The 21,797-nt window shown below is 42.7% G+C and overlaps 1 protein-coding gene and 1 non-coding gene across 4 annotated transcripts; both read left to right on the forward strand.

The window, feature by feature from the left end:
* Window positions 1-9,916: 9,916 nt before the first annotated feature.
* On the forward strand, window positions 9,917-20,857 carry LOC123408219 (LEC14B protein-like). 3 transcript variants are annotated; one of them, XM_045101449.1, is made up of 11 exons: window positions 9,917-10,013; window positions 11,346-11,462; window positions 12,245-12,712; window positions 12,818-12,937; window positions 14,501-14,578; window positions 16,126-16,299; window positions 17,398-17,475; window positions 18,149-18,321; window positions 18,804-18,959; window positions 19,364-19,424; window positions 20,229-20,857. In XM_045101449.1, exons 3-11 carry the CDS (start codon window positions 12,347-12,349, stop codon window positions 20,436-20,438), a joined length of 1,416 nt encoding a protein of 471 aa, XP_044957384.1. In that variant the 5' UTR covers window positions 9,917-10,013; window positions 11,346-11,462; window positions 12,245-12,346; the 3' UTR covers window positions 20,439-20,857. The 3 variants fall into 3 exon arrangements, with proteins under 3 accessions (XP_044957384.1, XP_044957340.1, XP_044957440.1); XM_045101405.1 differs by having other exon boundaries at window positions 12,250-12,712; XM_045101505.1 differs by having other exon boundaries at window positions 12,250-12,712; window positions 19,369-19,424; window positions 20,229-20,318.
* Window positions 20,858-21,372: 515 nt separating this feature from the next.
* TRNAL-AAG lies at window positions 21,373-21,453 on the forward strand. The gene has a single exon. It is a non-coding gene; the product is annotated as a tRNA-Leu (tRNA).
* The last annotated feature ends 344 nt before the right edge of the window (window positions 21,454-21,797 follow it).

Here is a 21,797-nt window from a genome sequence, read left to right on the forward strand (position 1 = left end):
CTGGAAAAAAACTAGTACTACTTTATCCATCTCAAAATAAGTGTCCTCAAGAGTTATTCGACTTATCTTTTTTCGATCCTTGTTATATGAAAAATTGTTTAATTCATCCGACTGATCTAGCGACGACGTCAGTCGCCTCCTTCGTCGTACACGTGTCAAGGGAAAGGTCCCATCAACGCCTTATCTCTGGGCAAAATTTCTTATCCACTTGTCATGTCTGTCGCATCTTCATCCCCTTCCTCGCATCCCCGATATCTCCGACGCGCGCTCTCTTTATATATACACGAAAAGTCAATAACTCCCCCGCCGCCTACATTGCCCAGCCACCTAGCTCCATTGACGATGAGATTTTCTCTGCTGCAACGCCGATCTGGAGGTACTGCAAGAGGGTGTCACCGCGACACATCATATGATGCAGTGAGGGTCGCGCTGATGCACTGTTGCCGACGACTCCCGGTGCTGCATTGCAGCGGTCGCCGGCGGCTCTGGTGCTGCGATGCGGGGCTGCAATGGAGCGCTTGCCGGAGGCTCCGATGATGCAATGCAGCGGTCCTCGTCGGCTCTCGAAGCTCCAGTACAGCACTCGTCGGCAGCTTCGGAGTTGCAATGGAGTGCTCGCGCGGAGGCTCCAATGCAGGTCATCGTCGTTTCTCAGAGCTCCGATGCAGCACTCGTCGCCAGCTCCGGGGCTGCATTGGAGCGCTCGCGCGGAGGCTCCAATGTTGCGATGGAGGTCGTCGTGGTTTCTCGGAGCTCCGATGCAGCACTCGCCGACGGTACCGTGGCTACACTGCAATGGAGTGCTTGTCAGCCCCGACTTCGATGTAGCGAGCTCGCGAGCTAGCATCATCCACCCGCCCACCTGGTTTTTGAGAGCTCGCTAGCACCACCACCGCGCTCGTGCGTTTTTCCTTTTGCACATTGTGTGTGAGGACATACGAGAACAAACTAGCAATATTTGCGCTTGCGCGTTGACCAAATCAGATGCCACGTTGCGTCAGACCACAACGATCGGATGGCCACCGACCCGACTGATTTTTTTGGAAATGAGTCGGTTGATTTGTAGGAGTGGCATTGTTATATTGTTTTTTCCTTGACTCCCTTTATTTCTATGTTATTATTTTTATAAATCTTAATATATGGCGCACAAAACTAAAGTTAACATACATGGAGTTAATTAAAATAATTTAAATCAAATTGATACTTTCATTTTTCTTGTTTCATTCGATCAAAACAAAGAAATAACATTGTCGACGTAATTGAAATGAGTCGGTTGATTTGTAGGAATGTCAGCTTTGAGTCCAAGTGATCAGTTTGATCACCATAATGTTGAGAAATTCAAGAAATTGGATCAGTTTAACCCTGATGACATTAACGATTTGGTGGGTCTTGAGCATGAACTTAATCTTTATTTGGACAATGTAACCCATGATACAACGTTTGCTAGCTTGGATAATATTGGTGATATGGCTGAAGTGATTGTGACTACAAAGAAGCATCTTACTTGTCCTTTAGTACACCGACTTATAAAGCTAACACTTACTTTGCCCGTTGCCCCTAAAACCGTAGAGAGGTACTTCTCACCTATGAAGATTGTGAAGAATGCTCTCCGTAGCAAAATTAGTGATGATTTTTATGAACCATAGCCTCATTTGCTTTGTACAAAAAGAATTGTTGAACAATATTCTAAATGAAGTGATAGTTAAACGTTTTCATGTGGTGAAAGGACGTCGTGGGATGAAATGGAAGGTAATGCTTGGCCTAAAGCTCTTATCTTTTGTAATACCAGCCTTCCTCAACGTTTCTTACCCCCCCCCCCCCCCTCAATTTTGATCATGTTTTTCGTTGTTGTTGCAGGTTGTAGATTAAGTTATAGAACAACGAGTCAATGTTCTCTTGTGCAACTTGAGAATAAGATATTGTTATATTGATGTGATTAATTTTATCTCAAACGATTAATTTCCTTTCAGATTTCAATGAACTTGGCTACCATGTGGATAATAAAGTGAATATTCCCGTGTTTAGTTTACATGGATGTTTTTGTCTTGTTGATTTATCATTTATGAATATGACCATACATTTTTTGCCCCCTCTCAATTATTTTCCTGGGGCCCCTGGTTATGGATGCTTGCGATGGGGGTAATCATAAGTAAGTTTTTTGCTCAAGCAATAACAACACCTTAGCACTGCCCGATCCACATAACAACTTATCAAAGCAATGAACGCGAACAATGAATCGTGGTGAAAGTAACTGGATAATATTTCCATGTGTCATCGAGGAAGATTTATTCACTATAAGAATTATTTCATGCTTGTCCTTTGCAATAAAAATGCTTGTCCTTTGCAATAAAAGTATCGGTCCACCTTGCCACACCTTGTTACTTTTATTACTTGTTACTTGCTACAAGTTATCTTGCCATCACACTATTTGTCACAACTACTTTACAATACTTGCATATAATACCTTACTGAAAACTGTTTATTGATTCCTTCTGCTCCTCATTGGGTTCGATACTCTTACTTATAGAAAATTTTACGATTGATCCCCTATACTTGTGGGTCATCACTCACAATAAACAACAAGCTAGAAAAGATACACAACTAAGTTAGCTTGCAACAAGTAAGTGAAGGAAAGAAGTGTCCGCAAGTGGAGACAATGATGTAATTCACAGAGTTCCCTTCTTTGGAGGAGGTACGTCTTCGTTGGAGAGGTGTGGTGGCATGATGCTCATCAAGCGTCACAATTTCTCACCTTATTCTCCTTGTGCTCTCGCACGATGCAAGGTTCCGTGTTTTACTATGTGATGCCTTTGAAAGCAACAAACGGACCTTCACAAACAAGGTTGAGGTTATCTCCATAACTCAATTGAAGGCTCCCAATAACATCACGAAGCCTTACACCACAGTGATTGAGCTTCGAGGTGACCTCTTCAATTTAGGGTGTCCAAGTAACAAGATCCACTAGGGAAAACAAAGGGTAATCAGATTTCCTTCGATGGAATGATAGATCTAGGTATTCACTCCTAAACCATAGAAGAGCAACACGCTTGAGTAGCTACGGAGAGATCTCTAGGTGAAACAAGCTTTGGGTACCAATTAATACTGGAGAGAGAGAGAGAGAGAAAGTCGAGAGGTAGGTCAAAATGGTGAAGAAGACCCTCCCTTTTTATATGACCCACTCATATCTAACAATTGTCGTAGGATTTCCTTGAGCGGTACTACCGTTGCAGGCCAACATATCGAGCTACACTGTAGGTGCCCAAGCGATACTACCGCAATGGACACTCGTAGTACCGGTTAACAAGAATAACTAGCACTATCATAACAGTGTCGCCCTAGTACTGTGGCAAACCAGGAGGTTGGAGGACTCCTGTAGTAGTGGACCGACACTTCGTCCGGTAGCGACTGTACAACAGGGGAGTTGTACCATTGGCGTGGAGATAGTCAGCAGTAGTAATACTCTTGAAGGAGCGGAATGACCGTTGCGTATCCCGGTACTGCCCGATAGGGAAAATCAAGGGCTCCATAAAGCATATGATGGACTCCTTGATAGTTGAGAAGGCTATGTGGGTGCAATGGTTTGCGTGCATAATAGATTCCACCGATATCTTTTGAAGCGGATTTCCTCTTAATAGTATGGGTTTTTTACGACTCGACAAAGATGAAACATTGGAAACTGGATGTGCTATTTTCCTTTTAAGGGGAACCTAATCGTCTTGTTCTATTTTTTAATATACCTGTATGGCTTAAGCATATGATTAGTTTGCAAATTGTGTTGTCAGGAAAGAATCCTGGTGTGATGGACCTGGCTAATAGGTCAATTCAGGCAAGCAACACTCGATCCGATAACGTCACTTTATCTCAATCTGGACTTATGAGCTCCGATCCTCCTCAAGTTTGTTCGCAAGGACGAAGGAGATGATTAGGTTAAGGTTTCACGTCTTATGTACATGGCGAGAGAGATCTGTTGTCAGGCCTTTCAAATCGATTCAACGACGATAACTGCGGGTCCAAGCTGCTTGTCTTAGGGACACCTGCATGAAGAATTATCGGTTGTAATCGATAACGTCAAACTAGCTCCATATGGGAGTGGCGATGACAGTGTGTCGAGGACTCATTTTGGCGTAAGAACATCTATAGTCGGACTCCTCATACCCGTCTCAAACGCCCACTCAGGCCGCCCGATCACTGCAGGTCATGAAAATGCGACACCGACGGGCCTCCCAAACCGGCCTCAAACGCCCAGGCTGACCAGCACCCCCATTTCCAGCCCAAATATGGGGTGGATATGGGGGAGCCCGGGCACGCCCTCCATGTCGGCCTGGCGATGTGGCCCCATACAGACTCGCCGAGAAACTCAACGGTCCGACGGGCGCCTCGACCGCCGACATGGTGTGAAATTCGTGTGGCGCCTCTCCAGCTCTTCGCCCGAGGTCGGGGCCGGCTATTTAAGCCGACCGCCCCCCCTAGCACATCCGCCTCCTCCCTTTCTCCACCGCCAATCGAGCACGCCTGCCTCCTCTCGCACTTCCCACTCCGAGCCCGTCAGTCATGCCACCACGTCGCCGGCATTACACGATCCAACACCGTCTCTTCCTCCTTCGGCAGGTCCGAATTCAGAGGGAATCACGGCTACCTCTAGAACGAGGATTTCGAGGAGTGGGGGGACATGAAGGAGGACACACAAGCGCCGGAGGAAGAGGCGGCAGTGTCGGAGCCGGAGGAGGAGGCGCCGACGGTCGTCGATCTGTGGCCGAAGCAGTTGGCCATCCTCAACTCCATCCGCTCAGAGTCGGCTGCGGAGGATAAACGTCTTCGTTGGCAGCGCATGGAGGAAGCGCGAACGGCGCAAGAGGCGACGTATGCGACTTAGGCTCCGGCGCTGGCGGATCAGACCATCTCCAACGAGGAAGAAGCGTAGTACACTGGTTAGTACATAAGATATATTCTGCATGCTTTTGTATGAATATGAGACATCAAATATGAAAGAGTTGGATGTGAAGAGGAAAATTTGAGACGTGACCGTTCAATGTCTGCGGACGCACCCGGCCGCATACGCGGGTGTTTGAGGAGCCGGATTTGGAAGGTCAGAATGTAGATGCTCTAAGTAGACATTTTTGGGTCATCCATAAACTTTGATGTAAATTTTATCATGTTTAGAAAGGTACTCTTATACTTATAATAAATTTTTACATCTGTTTCAAAATAAATGTCGCTGACTTAGAAGTATAAAATTTATAGTACTAGTTCAATTATAAATTTGTAACATTTATTTTGGGATGGAGGGAGTAATAGGTACGAGCCGTTCTCAGTCCGTCCTGTCAGAAACCCTTTAGAAAAAAGTGGTGAATATGTTTGACTTGTTGACCAAACGAGACGGTCCATGGTCAGGTTGCCCGTGCGTTCCACTGCTAATTAATCCTTCTAGAAGAATGGGAAGAGTTGAGGTTGCCTTCTCAGGTGAAAGAACAAGACTGACCGCCGGCCGGCCGCTTCCGGTTCCCAATCTTTGACGAGAACAAAAGCGGCGATCGAAGGGCCGGTCGGTCAGCCGGGCTCAACCACCGTCACCGCGTTCGTCATGGCCAACCCATCCCCGACGTCGCTGTCGCAGTTTTCGTGGGGGCGTACGGCCGGCCTCCGACAGCGACACCACAGGGTCTATCTTCCTCTTCCAAATCCCCTCCGAGTTTAATTTGTAGGAAGCTCTCCTTGGTTCCGGCTATTTTGCAAGGGATCCGTTTCAGCGTGATGGACCCTCCATTTCTTTTTATTTTCTCAAAGAATGACTCAATGTAATAGAGCAACTCCAATGGGTGACCCATTTCGTACGCCGTCGTTCGTTTGGGTCCGTTAAGATAAAAGTGATAACCCAATGCGCGTACCTATTTCCAAAACGCGCCCGCTTTGCGTCCGCGGCGATCCATTTCTAACTCAAATTTGGGACTGAAATGCGCCGGCGCGGACACGAAGCTGACGCGAGCGCTCCCTATCTGTGTCTGCATGTGACCGACCTGACCGACTTGTCACACAGCCATCCACCCACCTCTACCTGCTTATTTAATTCGTTGGCCCCACCCAATCCACCTTTCTCCTATTATTATATTGCCACAGTGCTGCTGCCCACTTGTTTTCCGTTAGGTGCATATGCTGATCCATTTAAGAAAAGAGACACGAACATACCGACAGACGACCCAAACGAACGAAAAGCGGACGTCCGTTTGGGTCGTCCCGTTAAAGTTGCCCTTAGCTTCGGTCCATGTTACTTGTACTACCGCTGGACCAAAGTAATATGGATGGAAGTGAGTAATATAAGGGCCCGTTTTCCAAGCAAAAATATACGTGTAAAATATACCTTCGTCAAGAAAAACCAGACCGGCTATTCATGTGCGTTTGGTTGATCGCTTTTGGTCCGTAAGATGTACATCGGTTCACTCGATTACACCTGCAATTAGCCTGTATTTGATTCAGACCTGGGCCCGTCGTTTTCCCCACCACTCCGTAATCCAGGCTCTCCCTGCATGCGTGCGATTCAGAGAAAGAGCCCGAGAGATAGGAGAGAGAGAGAGAGAAAGGGAGAGGACAAAGGAAGGCAAAGCCATGGACGACGCGCCCGCCGACGCCGCCACATCCGGCCGCCGCACGCACACCCGAGGCACCGAGGCGGTGGCGCGCTCCACGGCGCTCGAGCGCCTCCGCGCCATCCGCGGCGGCGGCCTCCGCTCCGCCGCCGTTGTCCAGGTGCGGATGGAGGACCCGATCTACGACGCAGTCGCCGAGAACTACGTCGCCCTCATCGCCCGCCGCCACGAGGACGCCGACGCCTTCATCATAAACGACGACGGCCTCGGCTACGTCGACGACGGCCGCGAGGAGGACTGGACCCACCGCGCCCTCTCTTCCTCCTTCGACGAGGGATCTGGCGGCGAGGATGGTGCCCCCCGCAAGCGAACGGCGAGGTGGGTGGCAGCGGCGGTGGCAGCTTCCTGATTCATTTGTTCATCTTCATCTTCCAGGAGAGTAAACGAGGAAGAAGACATGACCGTGGGAACTGTAAGGAAAAAGGATAGGATTTACAAGAGGAAATAGAAGTCGGCTGTACCAGTGATATACAATTGTAATTTGTTACAATTGTAAGATTTTTTCGGGTATTCCAAACGGGGCCTAAAGGTTCATCCAAATCCAAACATAAAGAAAATCACATCAAGGAACCTTTACACCATCAAAACGACAACTATGGCCGATGTCGCCGCTCCTCGATCAGAGCCGGCTGTCGTCGATGGCATGTAGAAAGTCTTTATGCACGTATCTTCAAGAGCCAACACCCCAGAACTATATTCGTCGTCATTGAGGCCTTGAATCAATTCGAAGGGTCGGACACGAAACCTCACTCTCACGTACGACAAGAATATATACCTTGCCGCTTCAAGGAGACTCTACGCAGAGCTCCGTTGACTCCGACATGATGGATGAACTCGAGGAGTCCACATATTTTTTAAATGAAATGAAAGGGGTTTCCCCTATCCACTTTTATTAGAATAAGGCACAGAGCCTAAACCGAGTTCATAACAAAGCATAACATACTCCCTCCGTCCGGAAATACTTGTCCTAGAAAAGAATAAAATTGATGTATATGTAACTAAAATAAGCCTAGATACATCCATTTATAGGACAAGTATTTCCGGACGAAGGGAGTAGTATTTTTACCCCTCTATGATAGCTCTGGCAACAACCAACTAGAAAGATAAGCAACATATCATCGAGAGCAGAAGTCCTCTCAAGACCAGAACCAAGTCTAATTCTAGGAATTGTTACAGACCCACGAAATAAGAACCATTAACCAGCGCTAGATTTTTCTTGCAAGTCAGGAGTCGAGGGGGGATATACGTCTCATTGGGTCCTCAAAATCATTTTCAGGCCATTCGCAGAACTTCCCTGCGCCTTTTGTCTAACAGACGAATGCAACGCAACAACAATACATCATGTGTGTCGACCCAAATCATTTTTCATTGATGATCACAACTTAATTTGCCAAGGACGTGATTCATACTTCTCCACTTGCGCCCCTGAAAACAGAAAGCATTCCTTACTTTCCATATACTGCACAAGGAGGCAGCGATCGCCATATTTAAAATTGTATTGTCCTTATTCGAATGCCCAAAGGCACAAATATCCTCAAAGTTAGAGATTATATCAATATCAAAAAATTCAACTACAAAGCTCCACACATGGCGAGCCACCACACAATCAAATAACAAATGTTGTATAGATTCATTTTCTTTTTCGAAAAGGGTATAGATTCATTTTCATTACATAATAAGCAGGTTACATCGTTTACATCCTTCTTTTAGCAAGATTATCTCTCGTGAGCACTTTTTTAAATACACATAACCATAGAAATATATAAATTTTCTTTGAGCACAACACTTTTCGTAGTTTGTTTCCAATAGCAGAAGCTACATCCTCAAAAGACTGTTTATTTTTAAATGAAGTGCCGCCATCTGCCCGAACACCGCCCTACAAAAAAGCATAACCTAAACTACTAGCTGGAACCGAGGCATGGGGTTCCTCCTTCCCGCCACCGGACGTCTGAGCAACTGGCAGAGGGAAGGCAAATCAATGGATCCATCCAACGAAGCTTAGAGGGTCGGGTGCCTTAGCCACTATAGTACCTCAAAATAAAATTTAGGATACACTCTGTATACCTAATAAATGTACATGATTCCAAAATTCACATGTACACAAAAAAGAAGATGAAATCAACAATGCCACACCGTAAATGTTTGTGAACGTATAACTTCAAAATACTAAAACTCTTAACTCACGAGTAATTTTACCTTTACTCTCAACTTTGTCTCGTCGAGAGTTTCAATGTTAAGTCGTATGTTTGGTACGTTCTATAATTTTTGCCTCTCCTTAAAAGTATCAACCAATGATGTATAAGGTTTCTCTCGAATACATCATTGGATGATACTTATTTTGTTGAAGGGGATTAGCGGGGTGCATCGTATTTATCCTAGGTGCTCACCGGCGACCTTGCAGAGCTTACATGTGTAAGCACTAAATTACACTGTAGACGTTGCTAACATGATAATGTCACTCGCTCTATATAAAAGAACCTACCAGCATGGCAATAATGTATTTTACATACTGTTTGGTTAGAAGTTGCCCAGGTAATTACAATGGTGCTTAGTAGGTTTAAGTTACAACATATTGATGTGCTAATATAGTGATCAATCAACGATGATAAAAGTCACAACCATGCATGCTGGTAATGTACTTAACTTGTTATTAAGATAATATTATAAATGGTTGCTATGTTGTTTGGAAAATAACTAACTCAAGGGTAGCCATATCTTACAAAGACAATGTATTTTTAAATCAACGGTAGGTTTCTTTCCGGCCAATTTCTCTTTGGCCATGCTAAAACACATTTAGCACCACCTATTGGTTTTCACTTTGTTTATTTATAAAAAAGGGTATGCAAATGCATAATTTCAGTAGTTTGACTTCTTCAAGAGCGAGAATAAAATCATCGGGTAAAAATCGACTGAGCGTGTTTTCGCTGCTCATAATGAAGTACGTAGTACTTTTTTAATTATTCACTCCATAAAAAATACTCTAGAAAATAAAAAGGCGCTCGCTCGCTCGCTCGCCTTGGAGACATAGCGACGCTTTACGCGGCGCTGACACCGAGCTGGATCCGTTATGACGTCACGTGCGAAGCTGACGCAATCCAGTGCGCAACGGCCACCATCGCGAGCCGAGCCGAGCCGGCTGGACCGGTGGGCTTGGCTCGGCGCTCACCAACCAACCCCACACGGCCCCACGCGTCATTGACGACCCGCCAGGCAGTCCTAGTTTATGCTTTGCGCGCAGCCCCTTCACGTTGCAAGTATTTTATCCGTTCATTAAAAACCCGCCTCCCCTCCCCCTCCTCCTCCTCCTCCTCCTCGCCCCAGCATTTCCTCCGGCCCCGGGAGACGAGGCCCGCACGCTTCCTCCGACACCCGGTACGAGTTTCCTCCCCCGTCCCGCCTCCCATTTGCTTCCTTCTGCCAGCCATGAATGGACCACCAAGGCTTTGCTGCTGCTGCGCGCGCGCGCGCGTGTGTTAGTCCTCCTTGCTTTCGACGACGGATGGGTGGGTGTGTCGGGCAGCAGCGCGTAGATAGGTAGAGGGCGGGCAGTTCACCACACAAGCGCGCCTAGAATCTCTTCCTGGATGGATGAATACGGATCAAGGGGCGTTTTTTCTGGTGATTCTCGACTAGCTGATGGGTTTCGTGGCCAGGGGTGGTTTTTTTCTTGGGCGAGCATCATGTGTTTGTTGTTTTGCCTGTGAAGCGGGGTTTCTTGTCTTTCCCCCAGGCATCCCACGTGAGCTGTTTCTTGGTGCTAACCCAGCGTTTACGGTGCTTGCTTGCTTGCTTGCGGCGGTTTTCTTATGGAGGAAAGCTGCCAAGGGGACTGCTTCGCTTTGGCTGTTTGTTAGGCAGCTCATGGCAGTTGGCGCGCCCGGTGCCCCTTGTGCTTGATGTATGTATGCAAGACACACGGGGTTGTTTTTTTCGTGACGCCGGTGCAAGCGCGGTATGATTGATGGTATTCGTGCGGCAGAATGTATACTCTAGACCATTTCGTGTTCCATCCCATCCTAAATACTCGACCAATGGGCACTCGCGCGCGTGGCAGTTTTAATTAAAAAGAAACTGCCATGAAAACATCCACGGGGGAGAGCCTAGCCTTGAACCCGGGTTGGCCTGGGCGTACACTTGTTTTATGTCATTCTGTAGTTCAGGAACTTATTGTCTTTTTTTTTTAAAGGAACTTATTGTCTTGAAAAATGTCGCTCTTTTCGTCTTAAAAAACTGTTGCTTTCAAGGATGATTTTTTAGAAGGCCTTTATGATCAGTTGTCTTTGATTGAGCACGGAGTTGCGTTCTGACCCACGCCCAACTCGGGCAATTCTTTTCTTCCCCCATGAGTATCTATTGAACTGAAATTTCAGAGAGTATTCTCTGGCAGCTTAGTTTAGTAACTTCAAGGCATTTGCCCGTTTATTGACTAAGTTCCCGTAACTCCTCTTGGTTAGTTATTATAAAACGTTGGTTCTCACTATTGAGGCTGTCTTCCCAATCATTTAGTTTTCATTCCACTAGTGTACAGTCTTATTATGCTTCTAATGTTTCCCTAACAAATTGGGCTGTTAATACGCATCACTGGAATAGTGGTAACTGTTGCCTCTTCATCAACTTGAGAACCTAATGCCACTCTCACAACCATAAGAAGAATAAGGACAGGCACATCTGTAGACGGTACTAAATTATTTGTAAATTTTGTAGGGAATGACTGGCTGTGGAAGTGTTCAAGCCTGTGGAGATCAGCTATACTGCCCTTGTTGCAGTTGCCTGGAAAGCTGGATTGCAAGCCTGTGTCCTTGTTAAAATCATAATTTGGAGGTGAATGCTAGAATTTAGTTCTTTTGTCATATAATGAGTTTCCGTCTGAACAAATTTAGTGGCAGTCATCCTGTAACCCGGGGACAAAATTTGATTTCTTTTGGGGAAACTAGCCCTGCAACACCAATTTACAACTCTAGGTCCTTGAGAATTTGAAAGATGGCCACGATACCCTTCTTCAATCTCTTAGGAAATACTCCCTCTGTACCTAAATAATTGTAGTTGAGGAGAACTAGACTAGTTATCCCCAACTACAATTATTTAGGTACAGAGGGAATATGTGATACTCCCTCCGTACCACAATACTTGTTGTTGGAGAGAACTAGTCTAGTTCTCCTCAACAACAAGTATTTAGGAACAGAGGGAGTGCATGTTTCTTCCACAGGCCATCTTTGCCAGTGTAGTGCTACAATGCTGCCTGACAAGCCAGGTGCTGTTACTTCAGCCATGGTGGTGACAGCAGCTGCTTTTGCCTCAGTTTTTGGCCTAATCTTGTGTTTACCTAGTTGGCTGTTGTTTAAGTTTTGTAATTTCCACTTTCTTGACATTTTCCTCTTAATACAAAAAATGACACATTTTGATGCATCTTCTCAAAAAAAAAAAGATGCTTCAAGTTCCTTTATCACCCACTCTCTATCATCAGTTGGGTTAGGGTTTATCTATGGATAATTAGGAATAAGCAATAGTTATATCTTCTGCATACAAACTTGATTAATTAAGAATAGTCACTAGTTATTTCACATACAGACTGTTTTTCTGATATATCAGTTGTGTTATTTAAGCATAGGTATTCTGTGGATATCTAGCAATGAAAGGATCATTGGTTATGCTTGAGAAGTGATCAATGGTTTCTTAAGTAGTATTGACTAAGTCAGTAGCCAAACATGCGCTCCAAACGGAAGACGTGCCATGGAGGACCATCTCAACAAGAGCAAGACAGTCCTGCAGTTGCTAATGAAGTGTTTGTCATTGACGAGGAGGTTTCCCATCTTACCAGGCTTAAATCAGAGCCAAGTGAGAAAACTCGTGCATGCCTTCATGCTGGCAAGAGCCATATCTCTACATTCAAGCTGTTGTCATCAAGAGAATCCAATCGCTCCGGATTTGGTAGATTCTCTTCAGCCGATTGCTCTTATGCTCTTCGCAAACACCTACCAGTAAGAGGCCCGTGGTGTGTTGATAGCATGGATTGCGCAGCATACATCTCACAATTCTCTTTGGATGGTTCTCTACTAATTGGTGCGTTTCGGGTATGTGATTATTATGATATTATGCGGAAGAATTTACTTCATATTGTTATATGCGTTTAACGCTTCTTTGTTGTCTAACAATCTTCGATGCGAAAATGTAATCAGGGAGGCCGTATCAGAATCTATAACGCTGACAAAAAATGGAAGATCCACAAGGATATAACCTGCAAAAGTCTGCGGTGGACAGTATCAGATATTGCTCTCTCACCTGATCAACAATACCTAGTAAACCTCTTACACATTGCTTATTTGGTTTCGTTGTAACCCTGTACATGTTTATTTACACCATTTTAGCCTCTGTTTAACTTGTTTTTCTCCTGGAGAACCCATAAGCATGTTTACATGCTTGCCTGGACGTACTTTTACGCACTGTCTGTATTATGCTCATAGCCATACAAAATACTCTGTGAAGTGTGTCAGATTTCAAGTTTCTTCGTTGAATTTTACATCAAACTGGTTGGATGATTTTTTTAGCATCTATTTTGTTCTTTGTTTCCTCATATAAAAAATGTTAGGTAAAGGCGGAAGGATCCCTCCAGCCTCCATTTAACGTCCGCTGTTAGATAGAAGTGAGTCCTCTCCGCAAACGGATAGCATCCCAGCGGAGTCCACATAGCGGACTCGAACGCGGGTGAGCGGGTTCAGCACCTTGAACTCCAGCCACTGAGCTAGCCCTCTGTTCTCCTTCATCATATCAAGAGATTGACCCTTTGTTTATTGGGATAACTGCATTTGTGCCCCTAGTTGGGTCACACTCGACTGATTTGCCCCTAATTTTTCAATAAATGCGGTTTTGCCCAGCTCACTTCACTCGCCTTGTGTTTTTGCCCTTCAGGCACGGTTCCGTCCAGTCACGGCTCGCCATGTGGCGACTGATAACTGGACGAAACCGTGCCGGAAGGGCAGAAACACAAGGCGAGTGAAGTGAGCTGGGCAAAACCGCATTTATTGAAAAATTAGGGGCAAATCAGTCGAGCGTGACTCAACTAGGGGCACAAATGCAATTATCCCTTGTTTATTTGTTCTCTCAAATTCCATGTTAAGTTTATAGTCATCGGATAGTTTATAATAAAATGGTAGTGCTTCATATGTTCAGTGCCATATAATTTTCAGTTGCATTATCATTTCAGCCTCATGAGCTACACTTTGGGCACCCTATGCACGATAATAAGTTATTATATCATTTGACCCAGTCGTTATTTTATCAGTCAGATCAATAACAGTTATCAATCATAGGCTTATATCTCCAAAAAATAATCACAGTTACTACCTCCCGTATACAACTTTGGCTGTTATTATTTTATTATTAGAAAATATTTTAACATATGACGAGATGAAAGTATTTTATTCTGACAAATCTAGTAATAGTACTTACAGTTGAGAAATCCTAATACTTCTGTATGTATTAGCGTATCAGTGTTCAAAGTTTTGAAGGGAAATAATTGGTAGATTATTTCCTGCCTTTCATGTATTTCATCAGAGAAAATTGTTGCTTATCTTGTTGATATTTTAGATACTTCCCCTGTCTGTTTCTATACATTCTATAATATATGAAAACTTTTAGATCTGGGTAAAAAGCAGGTACACTTGTTATTCTTGGCGACTTCATTAATAATATATTTTTAATTCTTTTTCACCATTTTAGAAATACTTGTAAAAATTACATCTATGATTTCTGGCAAATAATTCTTAGCTCTGTCATTCACTTTATGAACTAGACTTGATGATAGTTTAAGTTCATTCACATATTTGTTTTATACCCTAAAGTGCTATTGATCTGTTTTGCAGGCATATTCCAGTCTGTCCCCTACTGTTCACATAGTAAATGTTCAGAATGCTCCGAAGCAGTCACATGCTAATATTACAGTATGTCCTCTTCTCTAAATTACAATATGCTCAAGTCTACCTCTAGATAACCGAATCGGAAGTTTACTTGCATATTGTTTGCTCTATGATAATTCCTGTTCAACAATTGTCATCAGCATGTTCATGAAAATATATCTTTTGGATTAAATGACCATGTTTTCCTCTTTGAGAATTAATTGTGGAGAAAATAGTTGTATTCCTGGTATAAACCCCGAGTCCTGAGCATAAGTTAACTGTGCTGTGCTCGATGGCAGTCCAGGGCTGGTAGCTCCGCAGAGCTGCGTTAGTAGGATAGGTAAAGAATAGACTGGGAGATAATACGTTATTTCTTGCTTAACTGGTAATAAACTAGGGCAGGCATTAATATGCTGTATAGCCCACATACAAGACACTAGATGGAAACATCAATTTGAAGCCTAAGCACACTAACAACTTAGAAAGATCTCTACAAGGAAACTCGTCAAATCCTAACATAAAGAGATGGAGGATTATCTAGTATGCTGCCACTGACCCTCCCTGTTAGGAAATTCCAGCTCTACTGGATGTCTGCCTATCTTTTAGTTCTACAAAATAGTACTCCGAGGACACCAAGCAGTTCTTCTGTTTTCTATCAACTGTCAGCTTTGAATGACGTTCAAATGTTCAATGTTCTTCTAAGAAAGTTACAGTATCTGATTGTTATATGTGGATTGCGTTAGCCCTTTCCATGAGTTCGGACTTTTGGTTGCGTTGGCTAGTGCATGAAGCTTGACACTGATAACAACTGGAGACAGATCATCAAAGTAATTATTCCTTTGTGATGAGTAGTACATAAATTTGTATGCTTTATGGTGTGGTTACGCTGGTAGGTTACTTGGCCCTGGATGATGAGGTGCAACGCCCAGCCAAGAGGACAGGAGACTGCCACACAACAAGAGTAGGGAAGACATAGAAATTAACCAAGTCTATAGATTTTTTTTCTGCTTGCCTACTGATTGATATTTCTAGGCACTATATAGCCAGCTTACAAACTTCAGGAAATAACTAAGTTGAGAATCAAGAAATATCTGTAAGAGATTTTAACTTCTAAGGATAACTATGGATACTTATCCCCTTAAGTTACAGCCGTACCCCCCCCCCCCCCCCCCGGTAGGTTTTTTGCGCCCCCTGTAGGTCTAGCCCCACGTAACACCTGTCCCTCCCTTTTCAAACAGCTAGCCCTCGAGCTGGACTGAGGTTTTTTTTTATGAAAAGTATTACTTGTAAAATCGTACCATATTCCGTACTTTCTGTAGTGCTTTTGTAGGTTATTTTATTTTACTAGAAATGTCTATGGATAGCTAAAAATTATAATGTTTGAAGACATGTCTCACGTTATGCGTTTCTGCTATCATTGTACCAATGCAAATGAAGAAGAAACCCAACACATCCTGCCTGCCACTTGCATGATTGCCAAAGGGATGTGCTTTTATCTTGGCAAAAAAAATGCTTATAACATTTATTTTGACCAGTTATTTTGGCAATATGTTGTTTTCTTTACAAGCATTTATTTTATTTATCATATGCAGGATGTTCATGAGGGTTTGAATTTTTCTGCTGCTGATGATGAATCCTCCTTTGGAATATTTTCAATAAAGTTTTCAAAAGATGGGCGTGAACTTGTTGTTGGAAACAGCAATGAGTCAATATGTATTTATGATCTTGGAGCAAACAAAGTGACAGAGCGAATTCATGCTCATGTGGTATGAAACTCAAATGCACTCTTCCTTTTGTTCCTTCCATGACCTGTCCTTACAATGTACACAAGTTTGGTGATAGATGTATCCTCTTAGGTCATATTCATGTGTAATTTTAAAATCATTCCAATTATCTAATGTGAGCATTGTTACTGTTTGCATGCAAAGAAAATTAAAGAAGGGAGTTTGTTTGTATGGTTTTAGTTTGCTGCCAATTGAAATGCACTTACATTGCATATTCTACAAGCTTTTACACTGCATCTTCAAATGGTTCGTTATGATTGAAGTAATGAACCACAGGAAGCACGGTGTTGCTTTAGGCATAGCGGATTGAAGTAATGAACCACAGAAAGCAATAGTTTTTGGTGGTGCTTTAAGCATAACAGTATGGATAGACACTGATAGCATGCTAGAAGCTGTGTCTTATAGGGTACTGAACTGAAATAAATTTGTGTTTGTAGGAGTCTCACAGTGCAGTGTAGTATCACATAAACACCTAATGCCTCTAAGAGATATTTCCAGTCCAGAAGCCAAAAGGAAAATGCCAAACAGTTTGCGGCGTGCCATCACTAACGAAGATGTTTGGCTTTCTGCAGAACTGCAGAGTGATGGTATATGATGAAAGAAAACACTGTAAATGTTAGAACCACTAAGTCTGAAGTAGATTAGATGACAAATAAAATATATAAATCTCAGTAAAACCAATCACTACATCAGCTGAAACAGCACCTGTGTTGCTAGTCCTGTGCAGGCTGGAAGTTACCTCCTTCAGGCCTTCTGTATTTGGCCTACGGACACATGAATACATGTTTATGCAGTTTGTTAGGATCTGCCCCCCCCCCCCCCCCCCTGCGCGAAAATGCAAAAGCAGCTGAATGCTCCACTGCTGGAACAGTAGTTACAGGGTGTGACACAGTGGTTGGGTGTATTCGCAAGTTGTGCAGTATAACACATGTTGCCCATGTGCATATCTAATGTTGCCGGATCCAACATAGTTTCGGATTGAACAATATGTATTTATTTTCTTGAGTACCTAATGTTCTATACAAAAGAGTCGTGTTTGGTTTCTGGAAATCTTATTTTCAACTCCATTATTTTTTAAAGGCTGATGTTAATGCGGTCACGTTCGCTGATGAATCTGGTGGTGTCTTGTACTCCGGAAGTGATGATAGCCTCTGTAAGGTGAGCTAATTTCTTTGAACCTGATTATGTATTATTCAAATCCCATTTCAAAGATACATCTCACTGGTTCAGTAGAGAAGAAGTTATCTGGCACATGTAGCTGGCTAATTATACCAACAATCTGAAGCATTAGTGAGTACAAAAACTTATCGGCGATGTAGCAGTGTATCTGTGTATATCAGTGATTACTGCATGTGATATCTAATGTAATTTTCTTTGCTGACTGCAAACTCCAACATGATTTATCTGAACACATGATTCCTTTTTTTACAACAACAACAAAAACAACAAAAACAACAAAACCTTTAGTCCCAAACAAGTTGGGGTAGGCTAGAGGTGAAACCCACAAGATCTCGCGACCAACTCATGGTTCTGGCACATAGATAGCAAGCTTCCATGCACCCCTGTCCATGACTAGTTCTTTGGTGATGCTCCAATCCTTCAGATCTCTCTTTACGGACTCTTCCCATGTCAAGTTCGGTCTACCCCGGCCTCTTTTGACATTATCAGGACTGGAGCTTCCGGAGGCCTGCACATGATTCCTTTTTTTTACCTGCCTAGGAAATGTGAAATCAATGAAAGCATGAAGACCCTTTAGAGTATCTAATAATGTTCTCCTTTAATCATTATTCATGGAGGATTGATTTGTTAGACAATGTTTTACAATCTTCAGGTGTGGGATAGGCGTTGCCACAACAGAGCGAAACCAGTAGGTGTTTTGGCAGGTCATTTAGATGGAGTTACATTTATTGATAGCCATGGAGACGGGCATTATTTCATCTCCAACTGCAAGGATCAGACTATTAAACTATGGGATATCAGAAAATTGTCCTCGGCTACGAAGGAGTAACTACCAAAACTTGTTTTACATGATCATTTCTAGAAGTATTTTGATTTGTTTGTACTTGAAAATTATTATTACATTGTAGGTAAGTAGGAAGGCAAAGTCAGAATGTTCATTCAGATAATCAACTGTGCCGAATTATATGTATTGAGCGGGAGCTAATAGAATATATCGAGTTTTCCCTGTATTCTATGAACATGTTTTCCATACCATAAATACTTTGATTGCCAGAGCAGAGAAGTTATAGTCAACTTTAGTGGCCCACTTGCTGGGCTGTTGATAATATTAATTCAGGATTTCTAGCGTTTATGGACTATGTAATATCTTTGGCATTATCAAGCAAAGGCATATTTTGGCATTTTCTCTGGTTTTTTCGTATATTCATGGCTTTATGTTTATCCTATGTGAACTCATAAGGTTATTTATAATTCTGAGATATATTTCCCTGTTTTTATTCTAATTTTCCGTACAATTGTTTTCTCAGCTGCACACCAAAAGCATACGAATGGGATTACAGATGGATGACCTATCCATCAGAAGCCCGATTTTTGAAGCATCCATATGATCAATCGCTAGCCACATTCAGAGGCCATTCGGTGTTGCGCACACTTATCCGTTGCTACTTTTCCCCAATGCACAGGTTAGTTGTGAACTTGTGATTGTTGTACATGAAGTCAATTTGAGTGTTTTCTTTCACTCGCTGCTGTATCACATAAATCTTTCTTCATACTCCTGAAAATCCTTCCTGCTGTATGCTGTCGAAATTGGCTTTTTAGTGCAATAGGGGCAAAAGCATGTAAATCTTCTTTCTACAAACACCTGAATCCTTTCTCAGATCCCACCTGGTTGGGAGCTTCTAGCACTGGGTCTGTCTTTTTTTTCAAATGTATCGTTTTCACATAGGTAAAAGCTTGTGATAGTAGGAGCAGTGGCATAATAGACTATCATCAATTCATCATATCATGTAACGGTCTATACTGTTACGAGTTACAGTTGTTTTGTTTTATTCAATAATATTGTTTGTCACCTTGTTATTTGTTGCAGCACAGGTCAGAGGTATATATACACAGGATCTAGTGACCAATGTGTCTATATTTATGATGTGGTATGAGCCTTATATGCTTCCTTAAACTGCCCTTTTTAAATGCGATTCTGCTATTTGCAAATCATGGTGGTTTTGTGTCCACATGGGTTAGTGCACCCATTTGATAGAAAGTGGATGACATACTGTGAAAAATAGATATCATAGTTGTAGGCTTTTAGCAGATCTAATCATGTACACTTGTACAGAACTGCATCAGCAAAACTTGAACATAAAACCAAGGATTAAAAAAAATCCTCAAATTATTTTTTAAATCATAAAAGCTTTCCATATACGGACTTTATAAAAACTCTTTCGTTCAAATAGGAGGTTCGAAATTTGGGGTTCTTTAACACTGCTGGTGCTCAGCCAACATTGATCTACTAATGAATATTTTTGAAAATTAGTCAAATGTTTTTTTAACCTTAAAATCAGTCAAATGTTGTGTTATGTGGGATAATAAGGTACTCAAGGAAATTTTAGGCAAAATAATTGTGTGTTATGTCCATGTCGGTGAGATATACCATATGCTGCAAGTTTTAGCTGTAATTATGAGATTCTGACTATCCATAAGTATGGCTTTTAGCTGTACTTATGAGATTCTGATATCTACAAGTATGGCTCTGAAGGAACAAATTGCGAACCTGAATAATACCACGATTCTGTCAATGATAGTATAAGCTGTGCTGTTTGATGCCTTGGTATAGCCAAGTTTAACCTCGACAATAGTTGTAGCAGCATATCTCCTCAAAGTGTTTCCAAGGGTCTTGTATGTATAGTTCAAATTTGTGTTTTCCATCTTAAAGTTGCCCCTGCCTTGGCTTACAGGCCACTGGAAACGTTGTTGAAACACTCAAATGGCATGGATCGATCGTCAGAGATTGTTCCTGGCACCCGCACCTCCCGACGCTCGTTAGCTCTTCGTGGGACGGCTATCTGGTACGGTGGGAAGCAACGGAGGAGGAGGACGACGACCCAACCACCCTCAATAAAGGGAAGCAGAAGATGTGTGCGGAGGGATACACATTCACGCTGTAGAAACATCCCGTGGCAACGGCATGCCGGCGGGTTGGCGCAAGTATATATCAAAGCAAAGAGCCGTTGTACAGATCCGTCACACTGTAGGAGTACATCGATTTTTTCAAACCTCACGGTCTTTTAAAGGGTAATAATAATGAAGGATTAGTTTAGGTCCGAAAGACTTGCACAAATCCACAGTAGAGAATCAAGGAGTGTTGTGCTAGACTAGAGCTTTTTGCTATAAGAGGACACATTTATCTGTCCCTCCTTTGTAATGACAACTACAGTAAGTTTTAGTCGATGCGAGAGAAATGGTTCTTAAGAGAATTTCTCGTCTCCTAATGTTGCCCGAATTGAACTAATGTTGGCAGAATTCTCGTCTCCACAAAAGAGTGGATAAAATGTTTATCAATTTTGTAAGTTGTTGTGTTGGCTAACTATTTTGTGTAAGAGTTGGAAATTATTTTCTCATTTTATGTGGAACTGAGAACCGAACCGAATCCCCTCAACACGAGCAAGTGAGTAAGACTACTGTAATTTCTTGACAGAAAGGGTAACAGAATATATAGATTGGATAAACGTACTGTCTTCATTTAAAATCCCCTAGAAGTTCTTATGCTAGAATAATAACATGGACATCCTATTGCACATGATCCAGGATTCCTTTTTTTTTACACACTGAAAGGAAACTTGCTGAAGGAGAAAATATGTTGTGCAAAATAATCACGTTCCGTTGGATAACGTCGAATATATGTATTTTCCCTGGATTTCTAAACGTAGTGAGAAATAGCAAGATATTCAACAATTACGGCTGGGGGCGTGGAACAGGGAAGACATTTTTTTTGAACTGGGAATAGGGAAGGGCAGTCATGTTTGGAAATTTTATTGGAGGCATGAGCACACCGGTTTTAGGTTTACATTCATATAATTTAAGACCGCAAACGGTACAACAGATCAGATGGCCGAGTTGGTCTAAGGCGCCAGATTAAGGCTCTGGTCCGAAAGGGCGTGGGTTCAAATCCCACTCTGGTCAATTTCCTTTTTTCTCTTTCTCTATGTATAAAACACAATTTCTCGCACGATGACCCAGGTTTTCTTTTCTTTTACGGATGGACATGAACACGTTCGTGTCTCCCAAAATACGTGCAGACTTGTTTTCTTTTTTCATTTAGGGTAATTCAAAAGGAAAAAAAACAGTCAATTCATTTCATCTTTGCACTTGTTTGAATCAAACACCTAACCCTCTCTCAATGACAAATTAAAGTGTACCACAACTAATACGCATGGTCAATACATAGCTAATATCTAATATCAGGAGCTCGCCAACTTTTTGCCAAAAAAAAAAAAACTTGGGTGTTCAAAAATTGCGCATAGGTC

The sequence above is a fragment of the Hordeum vulgare genome, chromosome 1H, assembly GCF_904849725.1.
Source record: "Hordeum vulgare subsp. vulgare chromosome 1H, MorexV3_pseudomolecules_assembly, whole genome shotgun sequence".
Lineage (NCBI taxonomy): Eukaryota > Viridiplantae > Streptophyta > Magnoliopsida > Poales > Poaceae > Hordeum > Hordeum vulgare.

Bases quoted from the DNA above. Each gene is read 5' to 3' on its own strand.
- LOC123408219 (XM_045101449.1), top strand. From the start codon at position 12,347: ATGCGCTCCAAACGGAAGACGTGCCATGGAGGACCATCTCAACAAGAG. The intron at 12,938-14,500 runs GTAAACCTCTTA...TCTGTTTTGCAG, and splicing joins CACCTGATCAACAATACCTA to GCATATTCCAGTCTGTCCCC. The intron at 14,579-16,125 runs GTATGTCCTCTT...TATCATATGCAG, and splicing joins AGTCACATGCTAATATTACA to GATGTTCATGAGGGTTTGAA.